The sequence below is a fragment of the Netta rufina genome (genome assembly GCF_964035555.1).
Source record: "Netta rufina genome assembly, chromosome: 31".
Taxonomy (NCBI): Eukaryota; Metazoa; Chordata; class Aves; order Anseriformes; family Anatidae; genus Netta; species Netta rufina.
In genome coordinates this window covers 2,669,782-2,684,666 of record NC_140155.1, presented here as the reverse complement: position 1 = coordinate 2,684,666, position 14,885 = coordinate 2,669,782, and the positions used below count along the sequence as shown (strand labels likewise).

Genomic DNA, 14,885 nt, shown 5'->3' with positions numbered 1-14,885 from the left:
TGCTTCCCTGTGGAGCCTGTTCCAGCGTGCAACCACCCTCTTGATGAAGAACCTCTTCCTGATGGCCAGCCTGAACTTCCCCTGCCTCAGCTTGACACCATTCCGTGGGTCCTATCCCTGGTCACTAAAGAGAAGAGATCAGCGCCTGTCCCTCCACTCCACCTCAGGAGGAAGCTGTAGGCCATGATGAGGTCTGCCATCAGCCTCCTCTTTTTGAGGCTGAACAAGTCAAGCCCCCTTAGCAGCTCCTCATACGTCTTCCCCTCTGGGCCCTTCACCATCTCTGTGGCTCTTCTCTGGACACTCTCCAACACTTTAATGTCCTTCTTGTGCTGTGGTGCCCAAAACTGCACACAGTACTCGAAGGGGAGGCCGGCCCAGCGCAGAGCAGAGCAGGACAGTCACCTCCCTCGACTGATTAGTGATATAGTGCTTGATGCACCCCAGGGCTCTCCTGGCTGCCAGGGCAGACTGCTGGCTCATATTCATTCACCTTGCTGTCCTCCCCTCTTATACCCTTGTCTCCACAGCAGTTCTTTTCAAAACACCTTTTCATTGGTCAAACACCTTTGCATATAACAACAGCAAACACCCAGCAACTTCCATGCCTTAATGGCTGGAGAACAAGAGACCAGCTGGAGAACAAGAAACCTGAGACTGCATGGAGTCTCCTGAATCACCCTTCTTTGTTCCCTCTAAACTCTTTTATATTCCTGATGGCCCCATCCTTAAGAGTCTAATGTTATCTCAACCACGGGGCTTTCCAACCCCCATGGCCACACTCCCAAATCTCCCCCTTCTTTATTAATATCAACCATTGTCTCAACACGAATTACCACTCCATATATAACAGGGGCATTGCACGGCCGTGAGCTGTGGCAGGAAGCTCCGGCCCCGCCGCTGGTTTGCACTTCAGCGTTGCAGCTCTGAGCATTTTGGTTTCCTGTCCTCCGGACTCCATCGTGTCCCCTCCACCTGCCGCGTGTCCTCCTGCCATGGAGGGTGAGGATGGCTACATGGCCTTGGACAGGCGATGCAAGCGGGGTGCTGCGGAGAGGCCGGGACCCCCCCGGGACACAGGTAGCGGGGTCCGGTCCTCCGTCCCCACCACGGGTTTGTGGTGGCGAGAGGATACCCCGGGTGGCGATTGCTTGGCGGGGGGAAGAAGCGGGGTGCAAGAAGCAGCTCTTGGGGTCCCAGAGAGTCGCTCAAGCTGGGGAAACTGAGAGGGGGCTTGGGGGGGACGCTTGCCTGTGATAAGTTCAGTATCGTGGAATAAAAATGGTTCTGCACCAGAACTGGGAACATGAGAAAGCAGAGGAAATACCAGAGAGGTGGTTCCGTTGTTCCATGAGGGCTGGAGATGGGTGAAGTGTGAGAAAAGAGAGAGAAAGGAAGCATTTTTAGGACTTCTGCTGTACAGTACTCCCTTGCACGGCAAAGTGCTCGGCAGTACACACCGATTTTCTAGAGCCATAAATTTGGTGTAACTGGGAAGCTACAGCTCAGCTTCTCCCCATCCCCTCCAAGTCCCTGATGGCTTTGCTGTAGCCAAAGCTGCCCCACGGCAAGCAGCAAGACCCTTGTAAGGAGGGTCCTGGGGTGGGAGAAGCAGAAAGGTTGTGATCATTGGGTTTTCACTTGTTTTTTTTTTTTTTTTGTTTGTTTTGTTTTTTTTTTTTTTTTTTTGTTTTGTTTATGTGCAGGTAGCAAAGCATCTGTCAAGATCTGCTCAAAGAGAGGAGCTCTAAAAATATATTATTTTTATATTGTATTTATTAAATTTTATTTATTTATTTATTTGATATTATTTTATATCAATCTATTTCTTTTCATTGTAAATAAATATTAATTTACAAGAAAGTGCTTTCTGAATAAAACCACGGACTCTTTCAGCTCCTACCACATGCCCACGGTGGCACGGAGTCCTTCTGAAACCGAGTGTGCTGAGCTACTTGGTGCTGCTGGTGCTGCTGGTGCTGCTGGTGGTGATCAGTGTGCTGGGTGAGTAAAAAGCACTCATAAACACGTCCAAAACCCAAGCGACCACGAGGGATTTTTTAATTTTATTTCTTTTTCACCAAGGGGTGTTCAGGGTTTTATCCTAGTGACCATCTCCATTTGGATGGGGACAATTTTGCCCCACAAGATGCATCCAACAAGAGTAAATCCCCTCTGAAACAAACAATGAAACACAAAAACAACAAAAAAATTGCTTTTAAGGCAAGAGTGGAGAACACAAGAAACATTTTTATGCTTCTGCAAAAGTTGGGTATAGTCATGACCAGAAAGGGAGCTTGCAAAATAGCCTGGAGAACCCAACTCAGCCCTGCTCAGTTTTCACGACGTTGCCCTCAAACAGCCTCAGTCTCACCCCAAAATTTTGCCTCCAAGTTTTTCAGAAGACGCCGACTCCTCCCAACGCTCTGCAAAACAAGAGCGAGGCTGGAGGAAGGAGCAGGACGGAGGAGTGCGTGATTCCCTCCCTGCTGCGCTACATCTGCCTCTGGCACGGCTCCGCAGGTAACCCCTTCCCCAGGGGGGTCCCTGGGGTGCAGTGGGTGTCCCTGGGGGGCTGCAAACCTGGCTCCTTGTCAATGAGCATGGTGAGGAAGAGCTCGTTTTGCTGATCATCTCCATCCTCTGTGGGCCTCTGGGAGGAGGAGGCACCTCTCCACCTTCCCTGTGTTCACCCCACTGTGTGCTCCTTGCGGTGGATGGGTGGGAAAAGCGGGCAGGAAAAATTTGGGAGGGGAGAGAGCTCCCTCCCCGGTGCCTCTTGGCTGGTTTGAGCAAGACCCCGAGCACATTTTGGGGTGTCTCATGGCTCCGTGTCCTCTCCAGGCCACGGGGGCTGCAAGCTGTGCCCCCCGTCTTGGCAGCTTTTTGGGGACCAGTGCTACCAGGTTTCCAAATCGACTGGGACTTGGATGGATGGTGAAAAAGACTGCGAAAGTCGGGGGTCCCATCTGGCCGTGCTCCGAAACACCACCGATATGGTAAGTGCAGAGTGGAGAAGGCTTGAAAAGGACCCAAAAGTCCTGGGTTTTGGTGGGTAGAGGGGCAAAAACTGCCCTGGAGCTGCTGGTTGGCGGCAGGAGGCTTGGTAGCTCCAAGCCACTTCGTACTAAGGAGGTAACAGGGCTGAATCACCACTAAAAGGGCTTTGGAGGCCTCTTCCCACCTTTGGCATGGGAAGAAGGAGGGACATGGAGCTCAGGGGGAGCCTCTGGTGTCTCGGGCTCTGAATTTATGCAATTTCCACCCACTGAGCGAGGCAGCACCGAAGGCACAGGTGGTGTTTAGGGCCCATCTCTTTGAGAATGAACCAAATGGGTTCAAAAAGCCAGCTTTGCACCCTAACGAGCCTCTTGCTGAAGGCCTTCAGAAGCCACCGCTCCTCTCCCATTTCCCAGGAGCACTTAAATGAGGGGATCCAGCAGGACAGCAAGGAGAAGCTGACGGTGTGGATCGGATTAAAGTCATCCAACTACACATGGAAATGGGTGGACAACTCCTCCTTCGATGCCACCATGTGAGTACAGCTGCAACCCGCGGTGTGCGGAGCAGCTTTGCTCCACTTCTGCCCCAATATCTTCAATATTTGGTATCTGCGACAGCTTTTTAATCCCCCCGAATGGCTTTATAGCCCATTAGTTGGCTGTACGAAGCGCTATAACCCAACATCTAGTCATGCCTACGCAGCCAACGTGGTTTTAATGCCCTGGGCATGCTCCAGTGGAGGAAGGAGCCAGATGGTAGTGCAAGCACAGCAATCTGCACGCGCATCTGGGCAAGCCCGCAGAAGGAAGCCTCCTGGAGCCCAGTGAGACAGGCTGGGAGAGAAGGTCCCGTTGCCCCCTCTCCCAAGAGCAAAAGGAGCTGCTTTTGAGTGCTGACGGTTTTGGTTTGCAGGTTCAATTCCCTTCAGAGTGTAGAGAACGGCTGCGCAACATTGAAAGACAAGAAGCTGGAGGTCCATGGCTGTGGGAGCGACCACAAGTGGGTTTGCCAGATAAAACCCTTCCATCTCCTTTCAAAGACTGCAGGAGACAGAGACCTGTGTGGTGCCTACCCCGAAAAGCCCAGCCTGCAGGATGCTTGCTGCTAATATTTGGGGTGAAGCCAACCCTCCTTGTTACAGCTCTGCGAGTAATTTCGGGGTTTGAAGCCAACCAATCACAGCTGAGACTATCAGTGTATGGACTGGTGAAATTAGCATGTGGTTTATTTTTTTTTTTAATTAAAAAAAATCATACTTATATGTACACACAGACTGCATTTGTCGCATTCTTGCTTTGTCCTCCTTCCAACAGAAAATGTATAGGAAAAAAATAGCATAATTCCATAGCACGTCAGATTCGTAGGTTTCAAATCTGTTGTTACAAACATACAGGATTATGAAAGTTCATGCCATGTGACTAAGAGCACAGATAAAATGCGTCTTAAACTCAAATAGGCTTGCTGCAGTGACTGCTTCCCTGGGGAGCCTGTTCCAGCGTGCAACCACCCTCTTGATGAAGAACCTCTTCCTGATGGCCAGCCTGAACTTCCCCTGCCTCAGCTTGACACCATTCCGCGGGTCCTATCCCTGGTCACTAAAGAGAAGAGATCAGCGCCTGTCCCTCCACTCCACCTCAGGAGGAAGCTGTAGGCCATGATGAGGTCTGCCATCAGCTTCCTCTTTTTGAGGCTGAACAAGTCAAGCCCCCTTAGCAGCTCCTCATACGTCTTCCCCTCTGGGCCCTTCACCATCTCTCTGGCTCTTCTCTGGACACTCTCCAACACTTCAATGTCCTTCTTGTGCTGTGGTGCCCAAAACTGCACACAGTACTCAAAGGGGAGGCCGGCCCAGTGCAGAGTATAGCGGGACAATCACCTCCCTCGACTGATTAGTGATATAGTGCTTGATGCACCCCGGGGTATGGGATGCATCAAGCTATTGGGCTATAAAGCCATTCAGGGGGATTAAAAAGCTGTCACAGATACCAAATATGGAAGATATTGGGGCAACCCTCCTGGCTGACAGGGCAGACTGCTGGCTCATATTCATTCACCTTGCTCTCAGCTAAAACTGCCAGATCCCTCTCGTTGCTGGACAGCACAGAAGATTGAATGAGCCTGCAAGAATCTGAGCAGAAAATAAATTGTAATAATGTTGCTGCAAAAAAGCAGGTTTAAGGAAGTTTTTACCAGCTTTTGTGCTAGTCATGGCACAAGCATTATATTTATGAGATCTTTTACTAGGGGTAAATCTTTTGCCTCCACTCGACGTAGTTGTTGGGCTTGCTGCAGATCCAGTATTTCTCTGTGTTGCAGAAGGCTGAGCTGATCCTCTCGTGGTTTACGTACGCACAAGGGCCACCTCCCCGCACCTCAAACCTGCAATGCAGACACACTCAGGAGTGAGCAGAACAGAAAGTAGGAAAACTACCCTAAAAACGGGAAGAAAACCTGGGGTTTCCTCTCTTGGGAAGGTCGGAAGGGGCAGTGTTCAAGGTTTAATAGGGGTTCAGAGCACAGCATCCTTGGTCCGCACCAAGCCTCCCATGGAAAACCAGCGGTGCGGTGGCAGGAGAAGGTCCCCGTCCCAAAAGAGGCCATCCCAGACCCTATAAGAACTCCTGCCCTAATTGCCAACCCGAAGCACCCAACCCTGACAGGCGGAGGGACTGACCAGTTGTTGAAGGCTGTCCCATTGGTCCACCTCAGCTGGCCATTGTCTTCCTCGTGCAGCCCGAACCAGTGGTTTGCTGGGCCCTTGTAGCGCTTGATGAAAGCCTTTAGAGAAAAAAGGAAAAAAAAAAGAAAGAAAGAAAAGGGTTTAGGTGATCCTGTCTATCTAAAATACAACTCAGCCAGCAATAGGAACCCTGCAATAGGAAGGTGATTTGATTTGAGAGATGTGAATATTCTACAATTTCACAGAAAAAGGAAGCCCCTTGAGGGCAAAGATCGGGACAGCACCCATCTGGACGCAGGGAGGGAGTTTTGGAGAAAATAATGTGATATTGCTCACTCCCCAGCCTGGGCTGTTGCTTTCCCCAGAGCATCTTCTTCTGGCTTTGGCAGTGGGTGATATTTGGGGGAAAATGGGTTTTTGGTCTGGTCCCACACATTTTCCACACCAGAGCAGGCATTGGGACTCGTGCCCAGTTCTCACCAGTTCCTCCTGGCTGTCTATGGAGGTCAGGGAGGCTTCCATGGCCTTGCACTTCTCCAAGCTGGTTTTCCAGTTGCTTTCATTCTTTGAGAAATAGTAGCACTTGCTGTGGAAGCCAATCCACATGGCTGGGCACACGTCGGAGAATTGGGGATGTGATGAGTGAGACTGCAGACGCACAACTGTAAAAGAAGAAAACCGAGCAGGTGAGATGCACGGACAGCCACAAAAAAAAAAAAAAAAAAAAAAAAAAGGCAGAAAAATAGCATTTTTTTAATTATATGTATTCCCCTCCAGCAAATGTAGGGGGGTTGGGATGCACCAAAATGGGGCACCTGCTTGGAAAGGCTGAGTAGAGCCTGGTTGAGGGGCCAAAAGGGGGTGCCCATGAAGCAGGCTCAGTGCTATGCTTGGGGGGCTTCTTATCCTGCTGGGAAAACCCTGGAATTCCCCACTCCATCCCTGAAACAAGTTCCTGGCCCATCTCCCTGCTGTGGGGATGCTCCAGTGGGACTCACCAATCAAGGTCACCAGCAGAATGAGGACAAGGACACTCAGCACCACACACAGCGGAGTCAGGAGCTTGTGTACACGACGACATTTCTTTTCCATCCCATGGGGGCTGGAGCCTGGTGGAGAAGAGAGCAGGAGATGTGGGCTGGGTCTTTCCACCCCCCATTTGCCCTTTTTCTGCTGGATCCACGGTTGATCCTATAACCCTCCCCCTTGGGATAGGAGCTCCCTTCTTTGAGGTCCTCCAGGTGATTCAGAGGTAAAATTCAGAGTCTGTCCTCCCCCCACCAAAACACCCTGGCTGGTGCCCATCCCACCAGTGCCCCACTGGACCCAGATCTCGCTTTCCCCCAGCATTACCCCATTTAGATTGATTTTCTTCATCTCTTGGAGGGTTCAGCACTTCTTCTTGGTCGGGGTGAGTTTTTTCTTGGGCTCCTTTCCCCATGGCTGGCAAGGAAATGTCGGGTCTCACTGATCACATCCACACATCCAGGGCTGTCTCAGCAGCTGGCTGAGCACACTGTGATAGCAAGGAGAGGGTTGAGTGTTGGGGGGCCAGCAAAGCCCCCCGGGTCTGAGGACTTGTGGGGATCTGGAGGGGACATGGGGAGACCACGGTTGGGGAGAGGGCTTGTGGTCTGCTGGAGGGGAATGGAGGAAGGGTGAAAGGATGGGAGAAAGGAAGAAAGAAAAGATGAAGAAAGAAAGAGAAGGAAAAAAAAAAAAAGAGAGAAAGAAAAGGAGAAAAAGAAAGAGAAGGAGAAAAGAGAAAGACAGAAGTTTAAACTGACTTTAAATGCTAAAAAAAATTAAAGGAAGTGCACTGCCTATCAGGGTTAAAAGCTCAAAGGGAGTTGAGCTGTTTGTCACAGAACACCCTCCCCCAGCTGGCTTCAGCTCAGCAAGCAAGCAGGAAGCTGAATTTGAAAAAAAGCAGAGGAGGTAATAAGTCACCATCTGTTTGTGCTGACATTCTTGGCTTGCAGCCATTCCGTATCTCAGTTTTCCCTGCAACGATAACAGGCTGTGCTGGCTGCTGTTCAAACAGAGCAGCTCTTGCACCACAGATCTTGTCACTGTTGTTGGGAAATAATTAACAAGAAAAAACTATTTCCAAAACAGCCTTCATCCACATTGCAAACTTTTAGGAATAAGCTCCTAAGGAGGAGAAAGGTTTTGGTTTTGAGTGAATACAGCAGCACACAAGGAAAAATTGTAGGAGGAATATTCAGTGCTAGGGGTCGTGCTGGGAAATAGTATTTTGAAAGAAGTTTTAGGATTGAATTTGGCAGGGGATAATAAAAATTTGTAACAAGTGTGGGATGCAGGTACCCCAAACTCTGTAGTACAAAGCCTGGCTCAGCTTCAAATTTGGCTTGCATGAGCTAAAACTACCCTAACCCAACTAAGACTTCTCTGAAAACCAAATGTTTCTGATACCAGTAAGGAAACTGATAGTTACATGCTTTCGTTTCTTCATTTCAAGAGAAGAGCTTCTCTTCTCCTTTTGGTTAAGCTTCCATTTTGTAACAATTGTAAAATTAAGCAAAATTCCCTAGAAAAAAGCACACACGTTGGTGGATTTTGCACCCTGCAGACTCAAAAGAGCCTGAGCTTGTAACCAGGTTTTATTTCTTTCCCCCCCCAGTCTGCTTTTTTACTGCAGCTCCCTCCAGATTATTAATTCTACTGATCAGTATTATTTTTTGCTTCATTTCATCTTTATTTTTCTTTTAATTCCCTTCCAGGAAAAGCACAAAGAAAGCACCCAGATGCTTTAGCTAGAAGAGAAACTGGAAAAGCTCTCCCAAAGTAACAAACAGGCAAAAATATCCAGCAAAAACAGATGGAAATGTTTAAAACCAGAAAACAAAACAAAACAAAAAAAATCCCCTAGGAGTTCTAAATATCTGCAAGAAGATTCACACAGCCCTTGAGGCAGCAGAAGCTTCACTAAAGCCAGCTGAAAAGGACAAATTTGGGAATGTGTTTTTTTTTTGTCTTTTCCCAGAAAATATGAGTGGCAGGCAAGCTCACTGGGTGCACAATTTTGGATTTAAAAAAGGGACAGAACATGAGGAGAATGAGAAAAAAAACAGCACAAATGCAAAAAGAAAGGCGAGAAAGAGACAAAGAGGGTGGAAAAACGGGAGAGGAGAAAGGAATAAAAAAATCTGTAAAAAAATAAAGAAGATAGAGACCCGCCCTGGCTGGCTGCTCATTCCCTCCCCATTTCAGCCCTGAGTTGAGCGTTTCTTGCTCTGCTAGCCCCAAATTTAGTTTCTCAGACGTGGACTTACCCCAGCAGTACTCTGCCTAGTCCTGGTTTCCTGTGTGAGTCATTCTGTTTGTTGCGCGGTCCTGTAACAGCGAGGGAGGGGTAGCACTCAGCCTGCCTACTGCTGATGTGGTAGGAACGCCTTCTCACCAAGATATATAACCCTCTTGACCAAGAGGGCTAAAGATTTCCAAACACCACTGGCTGTTCCTTGAAATTCTGTTACAAATTTTTTCCTGTTTATGAAAGAGGAAGGAAAGCAATCTTCTGTTATTTTTCTTGAAACAAAGTGGGGAGAACTTAAGACCCCAGGGGGAGTAATTCTGCATGTCCTAATACAACACAAGGTGTTTCCCTCTGAGCTACTTTGCAAAGGTTTGCATGCAAAGTGGGGGGCCACAGTAATGTGGCTTTGACTCACCTCTTCCTGTGGCAAAACTGAAGTTGTTTGAGGTCTGGTGGGCTGCTCAAAATAATCTTTTGTCCCCTCAAAATAAGATTATCTTTTTGTTTGTTTGTTTGTTTCCTTGTGGGTGCAGAGGGCAAAGGGGAGATGGGGCGAGGACGACTCCCAGGAGATCAAGATGATTTTTCCCCCTCAGGATGGGCAAACTCACAGCTGGGGGCTCAGAAAGGGGAGCCTGTCTCCATCTGTTGTGGGTTTATGTGGCAGGGTTTCGGTAGCAGGACTCCATGTCCCAAAGGATATCAAGCATAATAATTCGTGTCAAGAAGTTGGTTGATATTAATAAAGAAGGGGGAGATGTGGAATTTGGCCATGGCGGTCAAAAAGCCCCGTGGTTGATGATAACATCAGACTCTTAAGGATGAGGTCATCAGGAATATAAAAGAGTTTAGAGGGAACAAAGAAGGGTGATTCAGGAGACTCCATGCAGTCTCCAGTTTCTTGTTCTCCAGCCATTAAGGCATGGAAGTTGCTGGGTGTTTGCTGTTGTTATATGCAAAGTTGTTTGACCAATGAAAAGTTGTTTTTGAAAAGTACTGCTGTGGAGACAAAGGTATAAGAGGGGAGCCAGCCTTCCAAGGTAAAAAAGGAAAGCAACACTATGTGATGAAGTTATGTCATCAATAAAAAAGCAGAAAGAAGGAGTGAAAAGGAGCAGGCTAGTAGAATGGAGACCAGGACGGGAGCAGGCACATTGATTGCCTCATGAAGATAGGTTCGGCCAAACTCAGCAAACTGCTCAGAGAAGCTTGTACTGAAAGTCGCTAGAAATAGGTGCACAGGAGCTGGAAAGAAGCTCGAGCTGAGAGAAGCGGACCTGTGCACACAACTGCCCCTCGCTGATAAGCAGCTGCGCATTATGGGCAATCATACACCCTTAGGAACAAAGTCCTGGTAACCTTACAGCTTATTCTCCTTCTTAACAATCGGACAGTTTATGAGCCTGAAACATGGGACCAAATTGAGGTTAAGGGGTGGGACTCTGCAACTAGAAACGACAAGGTTGCAGTGGGATTGCTCGGCACCTGGCGAGCAGTCTCTGAGGCTTTAAAGAGCCGTGTGGGGCCACAGTCAAAAATGTGTGGTTTGCCAGACAGTGAGGGAGCTTTGGGCTCGTTTACTGATCCAACTGCTACGCCATGGGCCCCTCTGCTGCTACTGCCATCAAAGGCTTTTGCTGTTCTGCTCCCTGTTGACCTGAACGTGCCTTTTGATCCAGGCACTATTGACCTTCAAAAGGAGATGGGAGATGGATATGCTTTTCTTCGATCCGGGAAGAACGGGATACATAAGGCCCAAAGACCGAGTTGCTTGACAACTTAAAGCGAGACATATTGTTCAAAAGGAATGGAAGATGGAGACTTGTTTGTAATCAAGAAAAAGAATGGAAAATGGAGACTGTTAAGTCATGGAACTTAAAGGATTGTTTGTTACCTTTTCTGATTGCACGTATGTATAGGTGTACTCGGGTTTAGTATGTAAAAGAAATGTTCTGTATATTTGGAACATTTGATGTTCGTGTGTGCGTGTTGGTGGAGCGTAGACTCCCCGCACACCCAGCGCTGTTTACTTGCCTTTTATAAATATTCTTTTATAAACATTACGAAATTCAAATCGAGTTGTATCTTCATTTATAACACTCGCTGTCTGGCAAACCATACTTTTATGACTGTGGCCCCGCATGGCTCTTTAAGGCCTCGGAAATTGCTCGCCAGGTGCCCAGCAATCTCACCGCAACCTTGTCATTTTTAGTTGCAGAGTCCCACACCTTGACCTCAATTTGGTCCCATGTTTCAGGCTCATAAACTGTCCGATTTTTAAGAAGGAGAATAAGCTGTAAGGTTACCAGGACAGTCTTTGTTCCTAAGGACGTTTCTTTATTTCTTTCATTTCTTTGTTTCTTTATAACAGATCCGATATGGACAGGTGTGCTGAGGGAGGGAAGATGAAACTATTCGGGCAGCAAAGAGTTAAAGAGTGGGCGTGATCACTGAGCAAGAAAACCACAACATTTCGGGGAAACGAAACGGCAGAGGGGGTGTGGAGGAAGTGACTAAGTGCATTTGTGTGCCCTTGTCTAGTTTTACTTCAGATATTCAAAGAATCAATCATCAAGGCGGGAAAAGACCCCCAAAATGAAGGCCCACCCATCCCCCTCCCACCAATGTCACCCCCTAAACCATGTCCCCAAGCACCACGTCCAACCTTTCCCTGAACACCCCCAGGGACGGTGACTCCACCACCTCCCTGGGCAACCCGTCCCAGTGCCTAACCACACTTTCTGAGAAGTGTCTCCTAATTTTCAACCTCAACCTCCCCTGGCACTACTTGGGGCTGTTCCTTCAGGTCCTATCACTACTTATCTGTGAGAAGGGGCTGACCCCCTGCTCCCACACCTTCCTTTCAGGTAGCTGTAGGGAGCCATAAGGTCTCCCTGCCCAATTCCCCAACTGGTCTCCCAGTACCGACCCCTGAGGGACTCCACGAGATACAGGCCTCCAACTTGACTCCGTCCCACTGACCACAACCCTCTGGCTTCTTCCCTTCAGCCTCTTCACAGCCCACCTCACTACCCCATCGTCCAGACCACACTTCCTCTGTTTAGCTGTGGGGATGCCGTGGGAGATGGTGTCAAAGCCTTTACTGAAATCAAGATAGCCACATCCGCTGCTTTACCACCTTCTATCCACCCAGTTATGTCCTCATGAAAGGCTGTCAGCTTGGTCAAGCACAACTCCCTTGGTGAAGCAAAGTGTGCCTACGATGCCCCTAATGTTAGTTGTATCTGTGATGTATTTAAAGAAGCCCTTTTGTTGTCATTTACCCCTTGAGTAAGGTTGAATTTTAGGGAGGCCTTTGCTTTCCTAGTTGCCTCTCTACATCAGCTAACAGCCTTATATTCCTCCCACATGGCCAGCCCCATGACCTTTAGACACTCCTCTCCCACTCAATTTGCCAAGCAGTTGCCTGGTTAACCATTGAGGTCTCCTGAACTCTACCATCTCTTGCTGACTGAGACACCTCCCTGAGCAACTTGTTCCCAGTCCTAATCACTAATTCTGAGGAAAAAATTTCTCCAAATTTCCAACCTTAACCTCCCCTGGCACTACTTGGGGCCATTTCCTCTAGTCCTATCGTTAATTATCTGCAATAACAGGCCGACCCCCAGGTCACCACAAGTTCCTTTCAGATCGTTTCAAAAAGGATACAGCTCATTGTGGTAGTTGCGTAGAGGATATGGCTCAGCCTTCCCCAGAATTTCCAGCATCAAGGGGCACTTTGGGGTACATTTTGGTGCTTTCCCCATCTTCCCACTGCATTTTTTCCCGTCGGAAAGGTCTCCACTGGGGCAGTGTGAGCACAACCATGTTTGTTTCTCGGGAAGGGGAATGCACTGGTTTTAGGGCCAGGGCTGAATCCATCACCTGCTTCGAGCTGGCTGAGCCCAGCCAGGTTTTGGAGCTCCCAAAAAATATAGGGGAAAAAGGCTGCTGGAGTAGGATCCCCATCCCACCTCCTTTCTGTGTCACAGACACCCAAGATCTCATTGGGAAGGTGCCAGGATAGGTCCCAGCCAACCACCTAGGGGAAGGGACACGAAAACCATTTCTACATGAGCAGATGTGACAGCAAGGCCATTGGTAGATGGCCACAGGTTTCTTGCCCTGGACCAGTTAATCTAGGACTGAAAAAACGAGCCCTTTGTGGTTATTAAACCCATAGACACCAGAGGGGGGAGAAGGTGAGGAGAAGGCAAGGTGAGAAGGCAGCAAAGGATGTGACTTCAGGTCTTGCTGCTTTCAATTTTGTCACAACAGCAAATTTTGGAGGTAAATTGCTTTCCAATTTGAGAATGAGGACAATGAGAAAAAAAGAAGAAAAGAAAAAAAAAAGAAAAAGAAAAAAAAAAAACAGCACAAACACGTAAAGAAATGCGAGAAAGAGACAGAGGGTAGAAAAGTGGGAGAGGGCAAGGGAACAAAAAAAAAAAATCTTAAGAAAAAAAAGAAGGAAAGAAGATGGAAACCCATCCTGACTGGCTGCTCCTTCCCTCCCCATTTCAGCCCCTAGCCGAGCGTTGCTTGCTCAGCCGGCCCCGAATTTTGCTACTCACACGTGGACTTACCCTAAGAGCAGTGTGTCTACTCGTGGTGTCTTAAGTCTTGCTTGTGCTGCAATTCAGTGAAGGAGAGGAGGAGGTGCTGCAGAGGCAGGGAGTTAAACTTAAAGCGAGGGGAGGGGTATTGCTCAGCCTGTGATCCTGCAGAAGAGCAGTGGCAGGAGGAACGCCTCTCTTGACCAATATATGTAAAGTGACTCAAACCTCGCTGGCTGCCACTTGAACACAGGTTATAAATGTTTGCCTGTTAGCAAAAGGCGAAGGAAAGCAATCCTCTGTTACTTTTATTGAAGAAAGCCAGTGGAAGGAGTTTAAGGCCCCCGGGGGGAGTAATGCTGCATGTAGTGCTGTAACGCTGAAAGCACCAAAACAACATTTTATTGTCTGAGCTGGCTTGCAAAGACTTGCATGCAAAGTGGGTGTCATGGTAATGTGGCTTTGACTCACCTCTTCCTGGGGCAAAACTGAAGTTTTTGAGGATGTTTGAGGTCTGGTTGGCTGCTCAAAATAACCTTTTGTCCCCTCAAAATAGGATTATCTTTTTGTTTGCTTGTTTGTTTTCTTGTGGGTACAGAGGGCAAAGGGGAGATGGGGAGAGGACGACTCCCAGGAGATCAAGATGATTTTTCCCCCTCAGGATGGGCAAACACACGGCTGGGGGCTCAGAAAGGGGAGCGTGTCTCTATCTGTTGTGGGTTTACATGGCAAGGTTTCAGTAGCAGGACTCCACGTCCCAAAGGACATCGAGCCCCATAGGATGCAGCCGAGTCTCTGCACATTTGGGGAGCCTGAAGGACCCTGCCAGGAGCACGAGGGATGGATCCGATGGGGAAAAACGTGCTGGGGGAGGGAGAATGAAACCATCTGGGCAGCAACAAGATAAATGACGGTGATTTCCACAGCACTGAGCAAGATGACCCAGGCATTTTGTGGGAATTCAGCAGGAAGGAGGCGGAGCAAGCGGCTGTGTGCATTTGTGCACCCGTGGCTGCTTTCCTCATCCTGGACACCCTTTGGCATTGCAAATTGCTCCCTGAAGTCCCCCAAAATGTATTATTATTTTTTTCCCCAGGCATATCCCAGCACCTGTGTGGTTAAAGGCGGCTGTGCTGCTGTCGCCGAGCCTCCTCCCAGTCTCAGCCGTGATAGTTCAGAGCATCCAGAAGTTCTGCTTATGACAGCAGGGTGTAGCTTCCTCACTGGAACAATTCCCGGTTGTTTTGGCCCGGAAAATTATTTCATGCTGCGTTGTTCATTATTCCTAATCTCTCTTCTCCCTGCTTCCTCCAGTGCTGTGTGAGTAAGGGTGTTACCAAAGCTGTGGATCAGCGATCGGTGTGCT

General features: G+C 48.5%; 1 protein-coding gene across 1 annotated transcript; it reads right to left on the bottom strand.

Moving 5' to 3' along the window:
* Positions 1 to 4,198: 4,198 nt before the first annotated feature.
* Positions 4,199 to 13,689, bottom strand: LOC311220441 (C-type lectin domain family 2 member B-like). Its single transcript, XM_084303977.1, has 7 exons — positions 13,550 to 13,689; positions 8,980 to 9,193; positions 7,037 to 7,199; positions 6,682 to 6,792; positions 6,164 to 6,345; positions 5,678 to 5,781; positions 4,199 to 5,382 (listed from the first exon to the last, which is right to left on the bottom strand). Exons 3-7 carry the CDS (start codon positions 7,122 to 7,124, stop codon positions 5,244 to 5,246), a joined length of 624 nt encoding a protein of 207 aa, XP_084160103.1. The 5' UTR covers positions 7,125 to 7,199; positions 8,980 to 9,193; positions 13,550 to 13,689; the 3' UTR covers positions 4,199 to 5,243.
* Positions 13,690 to 14,885: the final 1,196 nt, after the last annotated feature.

Excerpts from the sequence above, each read along its gene's own strand:
- LOC311220441 (XM_084303977.1), bottom strand. The coding sequence starts at position 7,124 with ATGGGGAAAGGAGCCCAAGAAAAAACTCACCCCGACCAAGAAGAAGTG. Across the intron at positions 6,793-7,036 it reads AGAAAATCAATCTAAATGGG|GCTCCAGCCCCCATGGGATG; the intron begins GTAATGCTGGGG and ends CTTCTCCACCAG. Across the intron at positions 5,782-6,163 it reads TAGACAGCCAGGAGGAACTG|GCTTTCATCAAGCGCTACAA; the intron begins GTGAGAACTGGG and ends TTTTCTCTAAAG.